This window comes from Colias philodice, chromosome 19 (assembly GCF_061535455.1).
Source record: "Colias philodice isolate Cphi_HAF_F1 chromosome 19, ilColPhil1 Martin Lab GWU primary, whole genome shotgun sequence".
NCBI classification, from domain to species: domain Eukaryota; kingdom Metazoa; phylum Arthropoda; class Insecta; order Lepidoptera; family Pieridae; genus Colias; species Colias philodice.
In genome coordinates, this window is record NC_143104.1 from 5669490 (window position 1) to 5693181 (window position 23692).

General features: G+C 32.9%; 2 protein-coding genes across 2 annotated transcripts; one reads left to right on the top strand and one right to left on the bottom strand.

Moving 5' to 3' along the window:
- Nucleotides 1–12: 12 nt before the first annotated feature.
- On the bottom strand, nucleotides 13–3353 carry RpS6 (ribosomal protein S6). The gene is made up of 6 exons (XM_089707296.1): nucleotides 3269–3353; nucleotides 2735–2939; nucleotides 2430–2575; nucleotides 1733–1903; nucleotides 420–566; nucleotides 13–136 (listed from the first exon to the last, which is right to left on the bottom strand). The coding sequence occupies exons 1-6, from the start codon at nucleotides 3272–3274 to the stop codon at nucleotides 50–52; spliced, it is 762 nt and encodes a 253-aa protein (XP_089563422.1). The 5' UTR covers nucleotides 3275–3353; the 3' UTR covers nucleotides 13–49.
- A 2749-nt stretch (nucleotides 3354–6102) lies between these two features.
- On the top strand, nucleotides 6103–11240 carry betaggt-I (geranylgeranyl transferase type-1 subunit beta). Its single transcript, XM_089707274.1, has 5 exons — nucleotides 6103–6441; nucleotides 6623–6750; nucleotides 8016–8189; nucleotides 8747–8910; nucleotides 9360–11240. The coding sequence occupies exons 1-5, from the start codon at nucleotides 6335–6337 to the stop codon at nucleotides 9840–9842; spliced, it is 1056 nt and encodes a 351-aa protein (XP_089563400.1). The 5' UTR covers nucleotides 6103–6334; the 3' UTR covers nucleotides 9843–11240.
- The last annotated feature ends 12452 nt before the right edge of the window (nucleotides 11241–23692 follow it).

The following is a 23692-nucleotide window of genomic DNA, read 5'->3' on the forward strand; positions in this document are numbered from 1 at the left end:
GCAATGAAACAATTTTAGAAGTTTTTTTACAACTTTATTTTAAGACATTTCACTTCTGCGGTGCACTCGTACTTGAGCTCTTGGAATCGCGAATTGAAGCTGAACGTCTACGTTTGATCTCCTCTTGACGACGTACCTTTAAACAAACATTTTTATTATTATTACAACATTAAAATTAAAATGAACCAAGCTATTTGGCTTAAAATATGTTGAATCGTTTCTTCAATAAAATTGTGGCTGATTTAATACCTTTACCTACATTAATGGTAAGAAAAGGGGTAAGACACAGCAATTTTTGTTACAACTGAATATGATCACTATAAATTATTATAGTTATATGATACCAGTTGTTATTACTATTTTCCAACAACCCAAAACCTAATTAAACTTGATATATTTACTAGATTCAATAGAAGTACCTTAGATTCCTTCTTCCTTTGAGCCAAAAGCTTGGCATATTCAGCCTCGGAGGACTTGCGTTTCGCCAGGCGTTTCTTTTTCAGGGCCAATCGGTGGCGTCTGCGCTGCAGCACTACAGGGGTGACTAGCCTTTGGATCTTGGGAGCCTAGCGGATAAAAAATAAAATTAAATATGGTTACGAGAAAGAAATCAAGCTTGATGATTGAAAAATAAAATTCTGACTGAAATTATATTTTAAATATAAAAATGAATCCAGAATGTGTTGGTAAGCGCATAACTCGAGAACGGCTGAACCAATTTCGATAATTCTTTTTTTATTATATTCCTTGAAGTACGAGGACGGTTCTTATGTAGAGAAAACGTAAATATGTACCACGGGCGAAGCCGGGGCGGACCGCTTGTATTTTTATAAATATGTGAGAGAATTACAACAGAGTAGTTATGTGGCTATACCTTCCTATTACAATGTACTCTATGGTGTGCAACATAATGTCGATATTAAATTGATATGAAATGCATGGGGTTACGGGCCATGCCATGGTTTATATTCCTTGAGTCAGTAGGCAGTAGCTCGATGATATAGTCTCAGTACTACCATCGACCGCGCAAGGTGTGCGCACTGAGTCACGTTTTAATGTTATTTTATTTATTTCACATATCTACCTAATTATAATTAATTATGGAGACTATAACTCTACTTAATTATGGAGAGTTATTTAAATTCTCTGACAACTTTATTAAATTTTATTTTATAAATACATTTCTAGATAAATAGATAACAGTGGAAAATGTTGCAAAGCAAAGTAATATAAGCGCTGAAGTTTTAATGTCTTGCTCACTGTAAAAGTAGACAGGCATAAGTCTGAATCTTCTGCTCGGAGCTAATTTATTTTACCCTGGTTTTCATTTCAACCAAGTTATTGAACCTGATTAAAGTCATAATCAACCCAGGGGGAGTAACTGAAGGTATATTTTGATGAAAAAATTTTTTTATAAATATTCTATTGAAGTGTAATTTTAATAATTTACTTTGAAAATGCCTAAATCTGAATGATTAATAAATTTGAGGAATTTAACTTCTATAAATTCATGCTTCAGTTAAATTTATACGAACAAACAACCAGAACTAGATTTATATGAATACAAACATAATAAAAACATTATAATAATATTCATTATCAATTATATTTACTATAGAGGTTTTTTTTTAATTGTGTTGCACCCGATTTTCAAGTATTTATATAGTAAGACAAGAAAATTTTAATATTGAGTATTAAATTTAAAAAAAGGTATAAATCAAAGAGAACTTACCTTATACCTGGGTTTGGCATTTTCCTTGCCCTCCTTAGCGGGGAGCAGACGTTTGACAACATAGCGACGTACGTCATCTTGCTTGGTCAAGTTGAAGAGCTTGCGGATCTTGGACGCTCTCTTGGGTCCGAGACGACGGGGCACATTGCCGTCTGTAAGTCCAGGAATTTCCTATAAACATTGTATAAATATTTGAGTTTACTTTCAATTATAACGCGAATCATGTAAAAAGAACGCTGGATGAAAGTGATGGGGTGTGGTTTGGCATGTATCGAGTTTGGCACGATAGTTATTTGCTGCTTATTTTATTTTTGAAGTAGGCTCTCGAGTTGTGGCTTCGCAACTACATATTTGTTATTCTTATACCACCCCATAACACCAAATAGACCAATAAATCGCCAATGCGCAGCTTAAGCGTCAGCGTTCTTTTTACATGACGCGACCTATAACCTGGATACAATGTTGTTTTGTGTCAGGATTGTTTTGTACGATCCTAAAAATGGAACATCACTACTGGAAATAAAGTAGCAATACACCTTAGGAACTTTTAATTTCCCCTGCCGCATATAATTACCTAGATTTGCAGATCTAGGAAACAGTAAGAACAGGGTTTCATTCATCAAGACATGCTTAGAAACTTTAATGTGTTTCTACAATTATTATAAGAAGTATTTTTTGAAATAAAAATCAAACTTACTTGAGCACCCTTGCGCACAATAACAAGGGCCAACACCGATAAGTTGGCGTCTACAATGCAACCACGCACTGATTTACGTTTTCTTTCACCATCACGACGAGGTCTGTAGCAAGAGTGGCCCTTGGACATCAACAAACGAACACGGCCTAAAATTAAATAAAAGCCCGTATTTTAGAAACGGCAAACAGTTCTGAATAAGTTGGCACCTAACCTCAAAATAGTTTAATTTTGTTATTAATCAAATAAAAATTACAAAGTGCGAAATTTTCATATCGAAGAAAAAATATATATTTTCGTGTACTTACTGTTGGTGAGGACACCTTGTTTCATCGGGAAACCCTGTTTGTCGTTGCCACCGGCAACACGTAGAATATAACCCTTCCATTCATCGCCTAGCTGGTCAGCTTCAACTTCAGCGCCCATACGCTTCTCGTAGAAAATACGGAGCTTGTGCTCATCCACAACTTCGAATAATTTCTGGCATCCCGTTGCCGGGTAGGATACGTTCAACTAAAAACAACGAAACAAGGTTATTTTGAACCACATTTTAGACTGTTTATGTTGCGAAGTCGTTATGGTAGTTTGTAAAAATGAAATCAAAATCGATCATGAATCGATTTTACAGTAGTACTATACTTGGAAATTAACTTAGAAAACTCAAGGCATGAGAATCGTTCTTTTTCAGCACTTTCATTTCATCACACTTTATCAAACGTATCACAGCACATTATGAATTAAATCACACATTTATCTGTAGACAAATTAATATTGATGATCACTCATTGAATATTTTACTTATCCATCATTTTATATAATAAATAAAAACATTTTGTAAGAACCTTCATGACTGCGGCTAGCTCCTTCGAACGTCAGCCATGAAAAAGGACCATCGACAATGTAAAATTAAGATCAACAACAACTATGAACTATCATATTTTTTTTACTACATGTAACACTTTACTATAGACAAAGTTTATTCATGCACGATAATACAATAATTACCTATTTTATAGCTGAAGAGTTTGTTTGTTTGTTTGAACGCGCTAATCTCAAGGACCAGGAAGGTCCAATTTCAAAAATTCTTTCAGTGTTGGATTATTGGATAGCCCATTTATCGAGGAAGTCTATAGGATAACCTGGCCCCCTAGTCAAGTGGCTTTCTGTTAGCGTAGCGTTCAATAGAATAGACTACGAATGTATGAGATTGACGTAAGCTGTAGATACGTTTATCTACAGCCTACGTCAATCTCATACATTCGTAGCCACTTGACTAGGGGGGCTGTAGATACGTTTATCTACAGCCTACGTCAATCTCATACATTCGTAGTCTATTCTATTGAACGCTACGCTAACAGAAAGCCACTTGACTAGGGGGGAGAACCGGGGCCACGGGAGTGAAACCGCGGAGCACAGCTATCTTAAATTTCAGATTTCATATTACTAATTAAAGCACGTAAAATAAATGACGGAGTAATAGCAATAGCACGTATAGTACATAAAGGAGCATTAGCATTTAAATTCAGATCATCAATCTAACTATACTTTACATTCAGTTCCAATCCTGTAAACTTTTGTTTAAAATAGAAAAAATATAAGATATATTGTGTAAATAAATGGAAAATCGGGATACCTTTCTGTTTGCAATAAGTTATTATTACGATTATGTAGATTTATATTTATATTTGTTATAATATAGTATGACCGGTCATCCACATTTATAGGAATCTATCTTGGAATGTATCGGCTATCGGCATCCGATATCCGATATCGGATCGGATAATGTGAAAACGCTCTTACGTGTGTCGCTCACGGTGATATCTGACAAAGGGTGTCTTCCGTTATGCACTGCGACCACTGAAAGGTGCTCAGAACAAAGAATCCTATGGAACTGCCGTAATTGTTCAATTTGACGCGGAAATAATAATGATATACCCATCTCTTTCTCACAACAGTGGTTTTACCTTAGAAAAAGCATCTACACTCTTTTTATTAGCGCCCTCTTCATTGGCATCGATATACCTTTGCTGCCACGGACGCCATCTTAGTATACGGTTTTGTTTACATGTGAGAAGATGTCATTGTGAAATTTTTATGATTTTCCAGTGTTTTTCGACCATAATCGAGTGTAATAAGTATAATTGAAAATAATAATAGGTACCATGAAGTGTTCTATAGTAGGTTGTGGCCTATGCCAAAGCAAAAACAGGCCGAATCTAACCTTTCAACGGTAAGTGGCTAACATTTTGTTAAATTGTTGCTTATATTAAAGTGTATTTATTATCAAGTGTATAGAAATCTTTTAATCATTTTACATTTAATCATCTTAGTTATTATGAGCTGTAGAAACAACAAGTGAACTGTAGAACTGTAGAACTGTAGAACAAGTGAACGTCCCTAGCCCGCCATGTTTGTACCCCGATTTGTTTACTTAGGTATGCAGGAAAAGTACATGCATATGGCAGTTCCATATGATCGTTGTTCAGAGGAAAGGTGTGACGTCAATTCAGTATACTGTGAAGCCGTTCCTTTATAGCCAGTTATACTGGTTACGATTTAAAACGGAACGCAATCCAGTATACTGTCAGCCGCATTTTTTGACGCAGCATTCAAATGATTGTATTAAAGTTTTCTAGAACATAAAAATAAACTGTTTTGGAGTACTGTCCAATTAAAAATATTTTAATTAATATTAATTGTAAATTGAATTTATAATATAATAAAAGTAAGTACTTTTTCATAAAAAAGAATAAAAAAGAACTTTCAGCTCGTATTGAACATTTTCAACACAGTCTAATAAAGTTAATTTTTGCAATTCTTCCATTGTTTTATTTATTTATCCAAACTAATTACAGAACTTTAAAATTTTCTGATTATACTGTAGCTTTGTTTATAAGACGTTAGGCACTCGAGTGGTTTTGACTGATCATATTACTTGCTCTGTGGACTGATTACGTGATCAAAGTACTGCGAGTACCTTACCTCGAAAACGCCAGTGCTCACAGTAGAATATGGCGGCGATTAATGACGTCATAAATTTCCCTAGGGTACTGCGGCAGTATACTGGCAGTCCATAACGGAACGAATTTTTCTACAGTGATAGCACTGTGCAGTGGTTGCAGTGCATATCGGAAGACACCCAAAAACTTATGCCCGCTCATGCAATTGTGGGTTTGCGTATTCATGCGAATATTCCTGGCCGGCATTAGCAAAGAGTTCAATCAACTTTGAAACACGCAATGTTGTCCGCAACATGCGGAAAACCAAGAAGCTTATATCTAATACACCTACCTTACCACCAAGAAGCTTATATCTAATACACCTACCATACCTTGAATGACGCCTGTATGTTTTTTTATCCCTTTCACCTAACTTGGCAAGTTGGTGTGAAAGGGATAAAAAAACATACAGGCGTCATTCAAGGTCATATTTTCTTGTTACAAGTTAATGGTCATAGTGCAATCTCCAGTGTATTAGATATAAGCTTCTTGCGGAAAACGATTTCTCAACGTATTGTTGATGATTCATAAAAAATAACGGCTACAGATCGAGAGTAAACATTAAAGATGTTGGTTTGTTTTTACATACAATCACAATGGTCCTGGCAACACTGATTATCTATGGAAAATAAGTGACAGTGACATTTGACACTTTTGACAGGTGCAAGTATGCTACTACTTGTCATTTGGACTGCGATTAATTCTGTAACTTGAATCTTATTGCAAAACCTTTAAATGAAATTTAGTCCTCTAAATCCATTCATTTAAATTTTTTACTTCGACGTGTGGTGTACAGTCATTGATTCAAAGTATTTTGGATTTTATTTATTTACCTATTTGATAAAAATCAAGTGTTAACTATTTTTCTTTTTACGTAAAATTTATGTTTATTAAAAAATTGTTTCCAAAATGAATAACGAAGATCATAGAATATTGGCTCACAGGCAACATGTTAAATACTTTATGCGATTTTTAAATATTTTACCCTCATCATTATCATCTCATGATACAACAAGGTAAACTTTGCTATAAACAACTTTTGATAAACAAAGTATTTAAGCTTCATATATAAATTTGTTATTAAAAATAAAATAATTCGATTGATAATTTGATCTATTATGATTCGTAAATAAATAACCTTCGCTTTTTTGAATTTATATATCTTGTTACAATATAAATATTTAATATTTTTTTCAGGGTTACTATAGCATACTTTTCCGTATCTGGTCTAGATGTCTTGGGCTCCATTTCATCAATATCTATAGAACTTCAGAGAAGGATAGTAGATTGGTTATATCAATTGCAAGTCCATCCAGAAAAGGATAGTAAGTAAAAATTATTGAACATTTAAAATTTTCAATAATTTCATCTTAATTAGCTCCCTTTACTAAGTATATATATTTATCTTAATAAGCTCTTTAATTTTTTTTTTATTATTTACTAACCCTAACCATTCCAGGCATTAAATTTAATGTTAGGCATTCGATTTTATGTTGCAATTTAATTAAATGTTCCTTTATTCAAACTAGAATAATTCTAGTTTGAATTATTCAAACTCAAACATTTATTCACTATTAAGATTTCTATTAGAAGCATTTCTTATTCCCATTACCATTTTACCACCGATTCGGAAAGTAGTGTCTACGGAGAAGAACCAACAAATAACTCCTTTATTCTAACATTCTGCATGTCTCGAATATCTTGTATTATTTGTTTTTCTATAATACTCTGTATAATTACTAAATGATATGGGTACTTTTTAAATTTTATTTCACTCTTTTTGGTTATAGTTACAATTTGGTCTAATGGTAATGTAATGGATATTTTTTATCAGTTACCATTTTATGGTTAATTCAAAGGTATTTATATGTTTTATTGTATAGGATTTATTTAAAAAATTCCTAATTTGTAAAAGGATTTGAGGCTGGGTATCTCAGCAGCAGTTATCTCCTACGCTTAAGAAATTTTGTGTAAACAATCATAAGGCCACAAGATTAGTTTTATTATTTTATAGAGCAAACATACGTGAGGCTATAAGTTCACTTAAATAGTAGCTACTTGTTATGTCAATCTAATATTTGCATATTTGATAAGACAGTTATATAGTTAAACATTAGCATATCTAACTATTAAATTTCACATTAACTGCTTTTAAAAGGGAAGTATGACTAATTATGTATTGATGAGAAAGTTAAATGACATGTAGTCAAATTAACATGGCTTTACTGTTTTACACAATGTTAAAATTAATCATAGTTTATTATTACATTCATTAATAACAGTACCCTAATAAGATGACCGCGGAGCACAGCTAGTTTTAAATAATCGGTCAAGAGTGATTCAAGGACTTGCGTCCTATCTATATTAGTCTATACTAATATTATAAAGAGGAAAGGTTTGTATGTATGTATGTATGGTTTTCACGCATAAACTACTGGACCGATTTTAATGAAATTTGGCACAGATAATCTTTAGACCTTGAGAAAGAACATAGGCTATCTTTTATTGCGAAATATGTACCATGGGCGGACCGCTAGTATTTCATAAATGTAATAAGTAGGTATGTGCATAATTTTATTACGTATTTTAGCTGGTGACATGTCCGCATGTGGCTTCCAAGGATCATCGACGGTGAACATCGATTTGAGTTCCGAGAACAAGATGTACCGTTGCGGTCACCTTGCGATGACGTACACGGGTCTCTGCGTGCTGTTGGCATTGGGAGACGACCTCTCGAGGCTTAATCGTAAAGCAATAGTGGAAGGTTTGTTTATTTTAAGTGTCTGATTTAAATAGACGTATTAATATTAACGATCTGAATAAAAAAATAGCTTAGAATGTCCGATATAAAAAAAAAATACCGCGTGTGCCGAATGCCGAGCTACACGTGTCAAAAGTGAAACTTCTTTGGCAAGATTCAATGATATCAAAATCGTCGCCTTACCCCATGTTGTGACGGTATTACCATGACGCGAACTTTAAATTTTACTCTCTCGATTGAAATATTTCACGTAAGCTCTAAGTAGTTCATTAGTTTCGTAACAATAGCGGGCGCATTCGTGCATGTCGGATAAAAAATATCTAATTGTGTCAAAATTAATCTTAAAAACTTAGAAATCTAATATTATAAAAACTCTGTGTATATATTATTATTGACCTTGCAACAAAGATATTATCAAAAGACGTTTTCAGACAAAAGCAAAAAAAGAACCTTTAAATAATATATTTATCTTTAAAAATTATAATTATTAAATAATTTTTGTTTGTTTGATATTATCTATAAAATAAAAAGTATTAATATAGTTCCGTATTTATTTTCAGGTGTAAAAGCCTTGCAAACAAAGGAAGGCAACTTCTCAGCAACACTTTCAGGCTGTGAATCTGATATGCGATTTGTGTATTGTGCCGCGTGTATCAGCTATATACTAAATGATTGGTCTGGCTTCAACATAAAGAGGGCTACAGATTATATTATAAAATCAATAGTGAGTATGTTTAATTCATGAATAAAACATCATTCATAACAACTGCTAGAACTAGTTGTCGTATGTTATTTGTATTTTATAATAAGGACTAAATAAAAATATTGCAAGTTAACGAGTTAGCAAACAATGAAATTGCGCCCTTAGAGGTATACCTATCAAAATCTATGGAATATTTCTTGGTGTTAAATAGAATGAATGTCTTTGTTTTGAAAATATTTTAAACTAGCGGTCCGCCCCGGTTTCGCCCGTGGTACATATTTACGTTTTCTCTACATAAGAACCATCCTCGTACTTCAAGGAATATAATAAAAAAGAATTATCGAAATCGGTTCAGCCGTTCTCAAGTTATGCGCTTACCAACACATTTTGGGATTCATTTTTTTTTTATATTATAGATTGTATTACCTTTACTTAACAATAACTTAAATCAACATATCAATTCTTTTCAGGGTTATGATTATGGAATTGCCCAATGTCCGGAGCTGGAATCTCATGGAGGAACCACATTTTGTGCTCTAGCAACACTTAGCTTAACTAATCAGTTGGACCAACTAAGTGAAGAGCAAATAGAAGGTCTAAGAAGGTGGTTATTGATGCGCCAAATAGACGGTTTCCAGGGCAGACCGAACAAACCAGTTGACACCTGCTACAGTTTTTGGGTCGGAGCATCTTTAAAGATTTTGGACTCCTTGAATCTGTCTAACTTTTCCAATAATAGAAATTATGTTTATGAAACTCAGGATTGTGTGGTTGGCGGCTTTTCAAAATGGCCGGACACTTGTACCGACCCAATGCATACATATCTAGGTTTGGCTGGCTTGAGTCTTATTGGCGAAAGTGGATTGTTAGAAATAGTACCCACATTGAATATAACGAAACGTGCTCACGATCATTTGAAATCACTACACGAACAATGGGCGGGAGGATCATAGCTTTAAATAATTTTAAATATACACGAAGTTTGTCCCGGTGTTGCCATATCAAAAATTGTTACATTAATTTTGGCGGCGTCGATTCGCTTTCAATGAAAATTTTGCCTGAAGTTGTTGTATTGCCACCGTTGCTGTTATATTTTGCGTGAGTTGTTAGTACTTAAAGAGTTTAGGTAATTAGGTGCTAAATCAATATGAATAAGTGTTATATGATAAATTTTTTAATGTGAAACAACGACATTGTAATTTTATTCTATTTTTAGAAAGCGGGAGTTTCGAGTAGATAAGGTTTTAAAATGGATTTAATCGTGATAATCCATTTGTGTCAATTGCATCGATCTTATTTTAAAACTTTAGCTAATAGCTTATTCACAAACGAACTCCTGATTGGAGAGGTTTCCGATGTTTTTTTTTCAGTTTTTATCATTATCGACAAATTAACTCGCTTTTTATATAAATAGAGTAAAATAGATATGAATAATAAATTATGCATTTTGTATGGTGCCATTTTTGTTTTAATGGCAAAATTTTCGATAGTTAGGTATTTATTGCACAAATTTTAATTGTAAATTTATATTTTTGGTAAAGAGGAAGATACACACAGAAAATATAGAAAAACGCACAGGGTGAATTCAATTACTATTTAGAATATTGTTTTAAGTAAAGATTTCATGATTGATTGAATATTTACTTTATTTGCTAAGCCGATTTCAACTGCTTTGTTTTATAAACATAAATTGATAAAAGCCAAACTAATAGTTGATAATTAAATTACAGTTTTGATAAAATAGTAATGTATTCTACTACAAAGTAATAATATACCTATGCTTCAGTTATCCGCTAAAGTTGGTGGAGGAGATGGCATTTTAATGGATTAAAACAATAAACTGAAATTTAGCTTAGTCAGTTGCTACGCGAAGTAATTCAGATCCATTTGTAAGTTTTTAACACCTAAGAGGATGTAACGATTTGGGAGTTTTAATATGATAAAGTTAGGTTCAAAACAGGATATGTTCCAAATTTTTCAACAAAAACCAAAAATAATGGGTTGAATAATGTACACAAGAAGCCACGATCTTGATTAAAATCCGATTTTGTTCGTTCTCTTTTCGCTTTTATGTATTCTCTTGAGCATGTTTAAGTTCTTGGTTTTCAAATTAATGGTTAAGTCATATTATGTATTAGATTTTTTATTATTACAGTGATGTGGAACACACGTCATTTTACAATTAACAAGTTCATATTTTAAAACAGTGGTGCTTTCTAAAGCCTGAATTCTTGATACAACAACTAGAATTTCAATAGCCGATTAATTCATGAGTATTTATATGTATGTAGTTAAAATTGAATACTCGTCATATACTTAAATAACAGAATAGAAAATAACAATAATTCCTATCATGAGTGCTTTTCTTTAGTTGTGGAAATAGTCACTGCTAGTCTTTAACTCAGATAATTTAGCTGTATAAAACAATAAAACATTTTATATCTTAGAAACATTTCTACGAACAATTTTAATTTTATCTCTATCAGTAAGTTTAGCTATAAAATTCTGTTCTGTCCAATTATATCAAAAATCTTAATGCGCTTTGATTCAAGTTGTTATAAAAAAATAGTGCAGTATTATATAATATCTCTTCTAAATTTTTATTTATTTTAGCGTTTTAAAATTAACATGGAAAAACCATCCAGTCATTATATTATTAGGTACATACTAATGTATTTTTATTGTTTCCGCATTCGAAAATATAGAAATAGATTTTAACATATAATTTTAATAAAGAGGCGGAAAATTGTTTTCAAGTTACATATTATTACCGTAGGTAGAGTTGTTTAAAAAAATATTTAAAAAACACGTTTTTTTACTTTAATCTTTCTATTAATTTGCATTCAGCAATTAAAATAATTTTGTAAATTATATTAATACTTAATTTTAGATATATCTACATAATATAACATTGTGAACCAATTTTTTTGTAGATAAATTAAAATAAATTATCATAAAAAACGGTTTATTATTTACAACTTCCGCAACTTAGCGTAATTTTACTGTTATTGGTACCATCAAATTAATTTTATATTAATTTTATGTTTATCATTTGCACGAATCTAAAACGATTATTTATAATATTTTAATAATATTTACTTAAAAAAAAATACGTGTGGCACTCGAGGACTGCCGCGGTAAAGCTATTGAATAGCATCGCATCGCTGTGCCGGTTGGAGTGGGGGGTGTTAGGTTTTTTCGTTACGAAATTTTTACTTTCGATCGCCGCGCTCAAAGTCTGAGATAAAAGCTATGCAATAGCTTAAAAACAAATTCAAATAATAATTAGTAGTTAGTTACTTCCTAAAAAATTATAGTACGTAAGTACGAAGCACGACGCGTTACCTTCTTTAGTTTGAATTGAGTAATGACGTGTGCTTCGATTTTTTTAGTAGAGGCGCTAAATTAATTATTAAGAATATAAGAAATTAGTATAGGTACTATACGTATGTGAATAAAATCAGTGTATCTAAATAAAGTTGAAACATCTCATAAACACCAAGCACTCACTAAATACGATGTACCTATATGAATAAAAAAAGCTACAGTTTAAATCCTATGCTATGAAACTTAGTAAGTACATCAATTTAAGATTTAAAAATTATTATTTTTATTCAATAATTTCTAAAGCTTATGTGAACTCTGGTACATAAGCTAAATCATTGCCCGTAGTGCCCAGTATCGTCAAAATCCGTTTAGTGGTTCTCGAGTGAAAGAGTAACTACCATAGGTACTAGATACATTTACATGGAATACATCAAATGCTGTAGTCGCTGTATGCAAGAGTATATAAGGCGTATGCACTTTTTATTTTAAAAACAAATATAAAATATGAATAATATAAAATATTATTTCTAATTACTTAATGCGAATGTTGATATTATTCAACATGTTTTCTTAAAGTATTGTAACTTAGGTAATTGAACGTTAATTAGATCGGAAGCCAAATTTTTCTTATAAAGATAAGCTGATGGAGGATCTAGAAATAATAGTTTTTGTCCATTATTATATAATTTATTATTTTTAACAAGAAAATTGATATCGTATGCCTCCGAAATAATTTTAACAATTTGAATTTGAATCGTAAGCGAAGTATAATCTTATCTATTTAGAATTTCCTTTCCTTATTTCCATTAATTAACAAGAAAACAGATCGGATAGATAAAAGGACTATAAATCTTAATGATGAATAGGTGAGCTCACTCCTTGGATCAGAATTGTAAATTGCTTATTTGTGCGTATTCGTGGCCGCCGATAAAATCGGGCCTTAGTTGGATAAAATGTATCTGCCGTATTAGTTGACATTTCAATCTTATTCCAGCTTACAACAATTAAACTTTGTTTGTTTAATCTTATCTCATTTATTTCTGTGAATAATTACTTAAACATTTAGATTGTGTAATATATTATACAATACAAATTCCTACTTATGTATCTACGCGTTTTGCGTAATAGTGATTAGTACTTTATTTACACACGTTTTACATAGTATTCTTCAAGCTCATCAAATCTTACCCACGAGTACATAGATATTTTGTACTAGCTTCCGCCCGCGACTCCGTCCGCGCGGATGTCGGTCTTCGCGTGGATGGTCTCCATTTTGATTAACTCTGACAATGACATCTTATAAATATCTATTGGACCCAAATACGGCTAGGCCTATAATCAAGAAGCTTATATCACAGTATTACCATTATTTCCTACAGTAAGGAATCGCCTTTGATGTCGCGCGATGCCGCCGCCAGCGTAGGTACTTACGCTGCCACACGAAAATACGCTAGGGTTGCAACAAATGGGAAATAAAACAATTGTGATTATTAATATTATGATGAAATCTTTATTCATATTTACATTCAAAATAATTGCGATTATTAAATCTGATGTAATTATTTGTTCATAAATATATAATTACAGATATTGCACTGCTAAATATTATTTACGTGGACACTTTATTTTTGGATGTTCTTAATTGTATATTATAACATTTAACTAAGTAATGCATTCGCATTGGGATGTACAATCTGATTAGAAAATAATGAGGACAACATATACATAGCTTTGATTTTAATTCAACAGATACAATTAATACAATCTTTCTGAAATATTGTTTCCTTCTGGGATTTCAATGTAGATTTACATCCGTAAACCGAACAGTTTGTGCGCGCCATAATAGAATATGTAAGTACCTATGTATAATAAAATTATTACACAAAAAATACGACTGCGTCATCCTTTCGCGCTAGGTAAAGCGAACTAAGCGTGTTTGCTTTACGCGGCCCGCGTCGCCCGACCCCCGCCAGTTCCCCTCCGTTTCTCTGCACAAGTACATTCGTCGCACTACTGTAGGAAATAATGGTAATACTGTGCTTATATCTTATACACTGGAGATTTCGGTATGAACATTTGACGTGTAACAAGAAAATTGTTGTGTTCTATCACTTTCACACCTAACTTGGTATTGCCACTGTTAATACGAAGTTTTCCCAAGGCTACTATGTATGCTGTAATATTCTGTGCAAAAGGTTAGTTTTTGTACATGAGTTTGTTGATAAATTGCCAACAACGTCATTCAGAAGCATTGTTGGATGAGACAATTATTATTTATGCTAAATAAAATAAGTATCTGAACCAATTATTAAAAAGCGATACTCCCTGATTATGGGTAGTTACCATAATAAAATTGTAGCAACTCTCACTTTGACAATATGGCATAAGTGTCAAAAAAATTGCGTCGCTTCGAATATTTAAGTTAATATTGTTGCGTATTTAATAAATATTTTCCGAATATTAATAATGTATTGCATTGTGAAAAATTGCAGAAGTTTTTGGACACCAAATTCTGGCCTATAATTTCACAGGCAAGTGTATATTTACGTTATTTACAATATTCCTCAATACTCATGCATTTACCTGTTAAGAATCATTTTAATGGCAAAAATCGTCAAATTTATCATCATTTTACTAAGCAATCATGTTAAATAAGTTCTTTTCCTAATACTTTCATCATTTTTCAACAAGTTTTCAACAAACAAATTTAACAAGTAAGGTAACCATGATGATGGGTTTTTACGGATAGCGACGATAATATATTGCTAAACAATATTATGATGAACATTTAGAGCGTATACGCACTATGCGGGTAACCGCATTGCGGGTAGCCGTCCGGCTGACCGCAAGCACAATTATGTACGTAATATTCATTTCTATGCGCACTGCGATGCGGCTACCGCAGACCGCACAGTGCGCATAGAAATGAATATTACGTACATAATTGTGCTTGCGGTCAGCCGGACGGCTACCCGCAATGCGGCTACCCGCATAGTGCGTATACGCTCTTAGAACACCATTTTAAAAATTTTTATACTAGTAATGAAACAACACACGACATCGGTATTGCACTCACATATTGTGGTTTGTTCTTTTTTACATTGAAATTTATACTTTTTAACCTAATATTTTTTTGTTTTACGTATTTCAGCTTTCCAAAAAATGAAGTAAAAAGAAATATATGTGCCTATCAAGGGTAAAATTACTGAGGATTACGACCCAGAAAAAAATACTGCTATAAACAGTTTTAATTTGATGTTTTTGGCTTGAAGTTGACCCGTCGAAGCAACGCGTTTAAAAAGAAGATCTGAGTAACTTACAATTTGGTAAACAGCATCTGATGCAAACACAACTTTCCTCTATTTACAAAGGATGTTAATGATGTATATCGGTTAATATCCAAGCTTTGTAGCCAAAAGTTATCAAGCGTTATTTAAAACTATCATTCTCTACCAATTAAAATTGTATGTCGTATAAAGGTGATAATTCTTGTAAGTTGACCAGTAATTATAATAAAAATACTGTTAAAAATATATGTCGTTATTATATTTTATAGACCATGATTTTTAGTTTTTTCTATTTCGAAAAATCCAGTGTGGTCACCCACAGAAAGAGACAAAAAACAACACTGACGTCATTCAAGGTTATATTTTCTTGTGACAAGTTAATAGTCATAGTGCAATCTCCAGTGTATTAGATATATAAGCTTCTTGCCTATAATAATACGCAACGTACGCGGTTCTACAGAACAACGTCTATGGATAAAACTGAAAAATTAAGATTTTTTTTTCTACGTATTTTTCCAGGATAAAAAGTATCCTATTTTACGCCCAGGATAATAAGGTATAATTATACCAAGTTTCATCGAAATCGAACCGTTAGTTTTCACGTGATGTCTTCACATACAGACAGACAGACAGACAGACAGACAGACAAAAAATTTTTTAATGACATATTTGGGTTTGGTATCGATCCAGTAACACCCCCTGCTATTTATTTTTTCAATATTTTCAATGTACAGAATTGACCCTTCTACAGATTTATTATATGTATAGATTATAAACCTATTCGTCTTATATTGTATGTAAAATTTTACCAATAAGCTATTTTTAAAATTGTACATGTAACAAATTTTCGTAGCAGTGTCATAATTATTACAGATATGAGGTAACCTAAATTTACTTTGAAATAAATTCACGTTTCAAATAAATTCGAGATACAAAATTGTAACACCTTTGGCGTCTAACCTACTTAGGTACTGCTTTACGATATTTCACATCTGTAAAAATATTTCGAGTCGAAACCAATTTATTGAATTCACATAAAGCGTAGCGTCCATACGGCGAACCTTTTGAAATACGATTTCCGGCGTTCATTGAACAGCGTTAACCTATCTTAAATGCACAAGTGTGCTGTGGAGATAGCATAGTTCTCGCTAATACTTCGGTAAGTCGAGTCTCGGCTTTAGTCCCCCTGAGCCCGGTTTCAGCGTAGATATCTGAAAACCATACTGCTCGTATAAGTAATGAAGCGCCTACATAACGGCGAATAAAACGCGGTGGGGCGATTTACCGGTATACCAGAGTGTTTCCGGCTGACTTACAAAATGTATTTTATTTTGCTCGGTTTTCCTAGTTTGGTTTGAACTACTGCTTTCTAAATCGAAGAATTCGTTGCTTATTCATGAAAAGGGATAGAGCCACAGATAGAGCTAATTTCGTTTTCTGTAACTGACATCTATTTGGTATCAAGTAAACACATCTAAATAGATACAGACACATTATAAATATATTTATAGAGGCTATTTTACATAGTGTCAGTTTTTTATAAAATATGAATCAATGCAAATATTGTAACTAATCTAGGTATATTTTCGCATATCAGGAAACATGTCATTGTTAAGCAATCTCTTTAGCGAAGTGTTTAATTGCTATACATCCTGACACGTACATGAATATTATATATTGTATATTAAACGTATATAAGTAGGTTCTGTCGTGACGCACTGAGCCAATTTCACGCTCGCTCTAATACCTACTCCGAACTGATGAGCTACGTTAAGTCATAAGGGAATTAAGTCATGACACCTCATTTGAATGGCTTGATAACTGATTAAGTGAGATAAGTACTTATAATTCTGTTATTTGGTTACGAAATAATTAATTATACATAATACTGCTATCATACATTGAATAATATTGTATTTTTTTAATATGGATGGAGATTATCAGCTGTAGGTATAAGGGGTACTTACAGTTAGGTACTTAATTAAATTAATTTCTCTTTCCGCGCTGTTGTGTGATTTCAAGCATGGACCAATATGTATATTGGTCCACGGTTGAAGTTAGTATTTTTGACACAAAACATTTTTAATTTCAAAGTATTTAAAAAAAAAAATTAAAAATGTTGTGAAACATCACTACAGTTACCTTAGTAAGTAAACAAGAAATATTTAAAGTAACTTTATTTACAGGCAATTATTTATTTAATAAAATACGCTGAGTTCAGATTGTTATCCTTTGGGAATGACCCTGGGAGACTAGTCAAATAACTTTGAATTACTGGACTGGCTCGTCCCGCCACAACTAGATATTAATTATTATTCTACACGCTAGCGCCGGCAAAATTCGAAGACAAAATACCTAGAACGCTGTTGAAATTTTTTCTACTAATTTAAAACACTTACGTTACTCTAGCATAATCGAGTTCGACTATCCCATAGCCAATCGATGGAATCCGTCATGGTGCCATAATATGTATAATGAACTTCCGTCCTAAATAAGTATTCGAGACACGTCTACACTTGCGCATGAGTTTTGGATCATGGAACTGTATAACCACGCGTGTGTGGAAATGATATGCTTATTGAATAATTAGTCGTATGGGAATGTAATCTTCTCGTGCATAATCGTCTTATCGAATTCATCCTTCAAGCTGAAGGATAATCTGAAATTCCTGCAACATTAAGTGAATATTACAAAACGTTAAACGTAAACGTAGGTAATTGTGCCCAACGAAGTTAAAAGCCACTCGCATTTTCGGCTTCCTGCGAATCTCTGATTTTTTTAAAATAAACGTAACACATTTATATTTTATGACCGACATCATAAATGATTTATTAAGTAGGTAAAATTACATAGGTGCTCAGATTAATTTGTTATTTGTCCATAATCAAGAGTTGATTATTAACATTACATTTTCTAGTTGAGAATAGTTAATAATCTTGCCAATTAATAAAAAAATATTACATAACTTTCATCATACATTTCTTAACATTCCTATTGAACCAATACTAATCTATATCCGATCTCTAATACAGTAAAAGCCTCCTTATTTTCATAAAACGTATATCGTGTATGTGGTGTCACAGAATAATTTGTGGCTATTTTCCTCATGAATTCTTATTCAATCTCTGAATGATCCGGGATTCGTCGCGTACATTTGGTTATAGGTATAGTAGATTGTGTGGGATATATGCTCTGATTACTTACAATTTACATGGTACATGGCCAGTCATGCAATATTATACAAATAACTCTATGAACAAAGTGTCGTAGAGGATACACGAAGAAATATTTTATGATAATCTTAGAAAAAGAAACATAGACGATCGGTATCTAGCAATTCAAGTGAACTTGGTTCAATCAGATGTTTTTATTTTTATAGAACAAAGGACTTTTCAACTTTCGTATGGAAAACATTGTAATGATGTACTTTTTAGATTTTCTTTACAAGTTATCTCATGATTTCAGTGCTTAGGCGTTAATTTGTACTGTTAAAATGTATCTACTAATGTAAAATTATGATTATTTTTTACTATGAAACCGCCGCTTTCAATTTTATGAACAGGACATAGTATTAATGGGACACACTAGAAGACACTAGCTTTAAAATAAAAAAAAAGAATTATCAAAATCGGTTCACCCAGTCGAAAGTTCAGCGTTAGGAAAACCTAAATACAGTCGAATTGAAATTCGTAGAAAATAAGGGCATTATTGCTCAAAACGATAGAAAATTAATAATTATTAGCCTGCAGCTGGGAATAAAGCGTACTCTAAATGTAAATTTGAAGACATCTCGAGGTACGCTTTGGGCGAGATGGATAATGTTCTTAGATCCTTTGAATCTGAGTGCTAAACCGATTTAAGGTCTTTATGTATAATATGCTGATTCAGGGTTTTTATGAACTAATATATTCGTGTAGATACGAATATCTTTTTCGTAAAGCTGTCATACATATTCTTCAATAAAAATAGGTGAACGTTAATGTAAATATTGGCCATTTGAAGTAAAATATTGTTCTCTAAAATCCGAGTACGACTTATCAAGCCATACGTTCAAATAAAATAATTCGTTTCATCACAGTACGTTTCGGCGACCAGACGATGAATGGCGATCATTTGTTTCGGTTTGCGCCCATTAACTAAGACTAAGATATAGTCGGGACCACTAGCTAACCTTAACTGATGTTACTACTAGCCCTAAACCTCATTTTATTAGCCGTGGAGTTTGGATTAAAACACGATGCTAGTTAATGTGTAAATGCCATTAGGGGAAAGGGGCCTAAAGTGGGCACAGAGCCTAAAGAGGGCACTCAGTATAGTATCGGAATTTGAAATAATGGCGCGCGCGCGACTCGTAAGCACGATCCCCACACCCCTCCCACCTCGCGGCAGTCGTTGGATTCACTTGCGAGCACGCATTTACAAGCTGCAACAAATAAATGTTTTTCGACGATTTTTGAAAAATATTGCAAGGTATGTAATATGTGTTCTTTTTATTTTGGTGTTTACAATCCTTTAACCAAAATTTGTTAGTTATTAAGTGGCTATCTGGCCATATTTTGGTTCCATAAAAATCCACGTCTCTAAAAATTTTGAGGTAGAATTTCGTCTGAACCTTTCAAATGTCGAAAAAGGCAAAGCGGGCAGGGTAAAGCGGGCACGCGCCCGCTTTGCCCCGTCCGATAAAATGTTACATTCTTTTGTTAATTTGCTTTTTCCTTTCAGATGACCGCTTATAACCGGCGTAAATATAAGCGTAAAACTTCACAAGCCTCATGGGCCATGGCAACGCTCAACTATGCAGCAAGCAAAACTAGAAGTGCAAGAGTTAGGAAAACCTGTCAAAAAAGTAACAACTAAATATGGGATTCCAAGAACGACATTGCAGACATCTTAAATTGGGTTCGTGTAATGTAAAGCTTGGTAGGTTTACTACTTACTGTCTTTTCTACGGAACAAGAAATGGAGCTTTTGGAATACGTATTCCACATGGACTCTTTATTTTACGGGCTGTCTAAACAAGAATTTTTGGAACTTGTATACCTACCTATTACATTATTTTAGGATTTATAAAAAAATATATATGTATATGAAATAATTGTATCGCTTATTAGAGACTAAATAATGATAGACTGTAAACAGGGCGTTATTTTTTTTAAATATTATTTCAGATATATATCTGGAAATATTGTACCTAAAAGTTTAAAGCTCCTAAGAAGTTCCTTTGTTTCATAATATATTCATTTAAAAATAATTGTATGACTGTTTGAAATACATAACTTATAAAATATTTTTGTGTCTTTTACTCTATTTATTATTGTATATATTATTTGTGGCTGTATATTTTGAAATCTACTGTTTAAATCCAGGCCTGCCCGCTTTACCCAACTACTGCCCGTTTTGCCCTAAACGAAAGCCCGCTTTAGGCCTCCCCTTCGGGCAAAGCGGGCAATCGTAGGCTTTTAGTAATCTGTTAATAATTATTATATACTTTAACTTTTGACAAATTTAACCACTTAGCATTCAAAAGTATTTATTAATGGAACTTTTGGCAAAAAAATAAATGGATTAACTTCTTTTCAAACTTCATTTTTTTTAATTTTCCCGTAAGGTGCCCTCTTTGGGCCCATCTCCCCTACTATTCAACATTATAATTAACAACGTTCCTCCACTTATCTCTGAAAACAAAATAAATAATGGGTATACAAGTTTATTTGTATTATGTCTATTTTTATCATATTAATATAAAGTCTATTACATAATATTATGTCTAGTTTGAGTTATTTAAGTGGGATTAAAGCGTGCATGTAAACATTAAATATACACAGATACACAAAATGAAACTTAATTGGAGATAATTTTTACCCATTGAACTTTTCTTCTTTTTCAGTATTGAACTTTAGTTGTGTTTGGGGGTTTTAACCGATGAGCCACTCCCGCTCAATTTCATACATAACGTCAAAATTGAAGTTTAATCCGTCGCCGTTTGATGTCTGAAAATGAACGTCCGAAAAAATGTGCAATATAAAGTATGGACTAAAAAAGATCGGCAGCCCGATATTGCATGATGTCATATTTTCTTTCTGCATATTTTGCAATAGGATTCCATTGTCGATCAACTCAATGACAGACTATATTGTAACAAGCTTTTAAATGTATGCGAAAAAAGCTCGCTCGGTCCTTTTAAACGTTGTAGTAAAATTTAATTTAATCACGGAAAGTTCATCAGTGGCAAAATCAATTTAAGGCTTTTATGAAGCACATTGCACATATATTAAATACATTTCCACATGGATTAGGAATTAGGATGTTTTGGGCTTTCTTTCTATTAATAGATAGGTAATAAATATCAAAGTAGTATACATCTTTTTAAAATGCATTTACTCACAAAAGTTTGGTCTGATTTCATAATTAGTCTCGTCAAGCTTTCATAACTGCAATTGCAATATAAATGTATATAACTGAGTAAAAAGTACACGAAAGAGAAACCTAAACTAGTAACCAAAACATAGACATTCATTTTTATTATTCATCACAAAGCACTCAAGAGCAAAGTGAATACAACAATAATAACAAAGGTCTAGTCGAATGAATCGTCGAGACCCCACACAAGAGACACGTAGGAGTAAGCCACAATGAAACGTTTATGATAGAATCGCAAATGCATTTTTCGTGTCCTGAAAAAGTGCCACTATAGTTAGCGTTCCCTACTCTCAAGTTTGTACGAGGCAAACTTTAGAACACACAGATGTTTTAAACAACGAACATGTCGAAGGGATTATGAATACAATAAAAAAACTAACAAATTTCAAGATACCTACCTTTGCAATAGTTTTTCCACTTTTAAACAATTATTGTCATATATCTGTTTAGCCATTTTTGAGGTATAAAAGGTCTAAATACCACGACTGTCTAAAGCAGGTATATTTCTGATACACGTTTTAACCTTCCCGAGTATGTATGAGTATTGAGTAATCGACAGATGTAAGCAAACAATACGTGCAAAAACATATGCCCCTCCTACGTAAATATAAAAATAGACACAAAGAAAATTTAATAAATATGAAATACGTATTGGAAGAGTCTTTAGATATGTAAAGAGGACAATTAATTAAAATATCGCTAAGAGAAATTTAATATATGTAGAACAAGCAAAGTCGACAACTTCATTTTTTCAGTGTTACTCATTTTTATTATCTACGTATTTAATACTAGCTTTCCGCCCGCGGCTTCGCCCGCGCAGTCAAAGCAAAACCCGCATAGTTCCCGTTCCCGTGGGTTTTCCGGGATAAAACCTATCCTATGTCCCGGGGTAAAAAGTAGCCTATGTCCTTTCACGGGTATCAAAATATCTCTATACCAAATTTCATGAAAATTGGTTCAGTAGTTAAGGCGTGATTATGAGTAACAGACAGACAGAGTTACTTTCGCATTTATAATATTATTTTGTTCAGTAAGGCGCTGCGAACGCTCAAGACTGGACTCTCGCGCGCGTACCTGAGAGGTTCTCAAATTTTGTTGAGCTAGACGCTGTAAACGCTCAAGACTCGATTCTCGCGCGCTTGCTTGAGAGGTTCTCAAATTTTGATCAGCTAGTCGCTCTGAACGCTCAAGACTGGACTCTCGCGCGCGGACTCGAGAAGTCCTCACATTTTGTTCAGCGAGCCGTTGAGAACGCTGCAAACTGGATTCTCGCGCGCGTATTTGAGCGGTTCTCATATTTTGTTCAGCGAGCCGTTGCGAACGCTCGGTACTCGACTCTCTAGCACGCGATTGTGCCACATATTGTCTATGAATTGAAAGACGATTTTCAGTTTCTGATGAAGATTCTTCATTTCGACGTATTTTTGATGCCCTGGCCTGGGAACTATTTCTAGAAAGTTGAGATCTTGATCTTTTAGGCATTTCAAAATGACAAAAGAAAAAATGCCTTTGAACTAAATTAGCATAACTGTAAGCTATATATGCTACTATATTACAACGTACACAACTACCTACTATTTATTAAAATTAAATTGAAAATCATGAAAAATATTCAAGTAATTTATTAGGTTAATAACTAAGTGAACAATATCTCACATATATATATTACACTATCTCAAAAGAACTAAGATAGTGCATTCAAAAATTCACTCTTTCTTACTTTATTTTTATTTTTTTTTCTTCAATAAAACAGAATTGCCGCATACAAA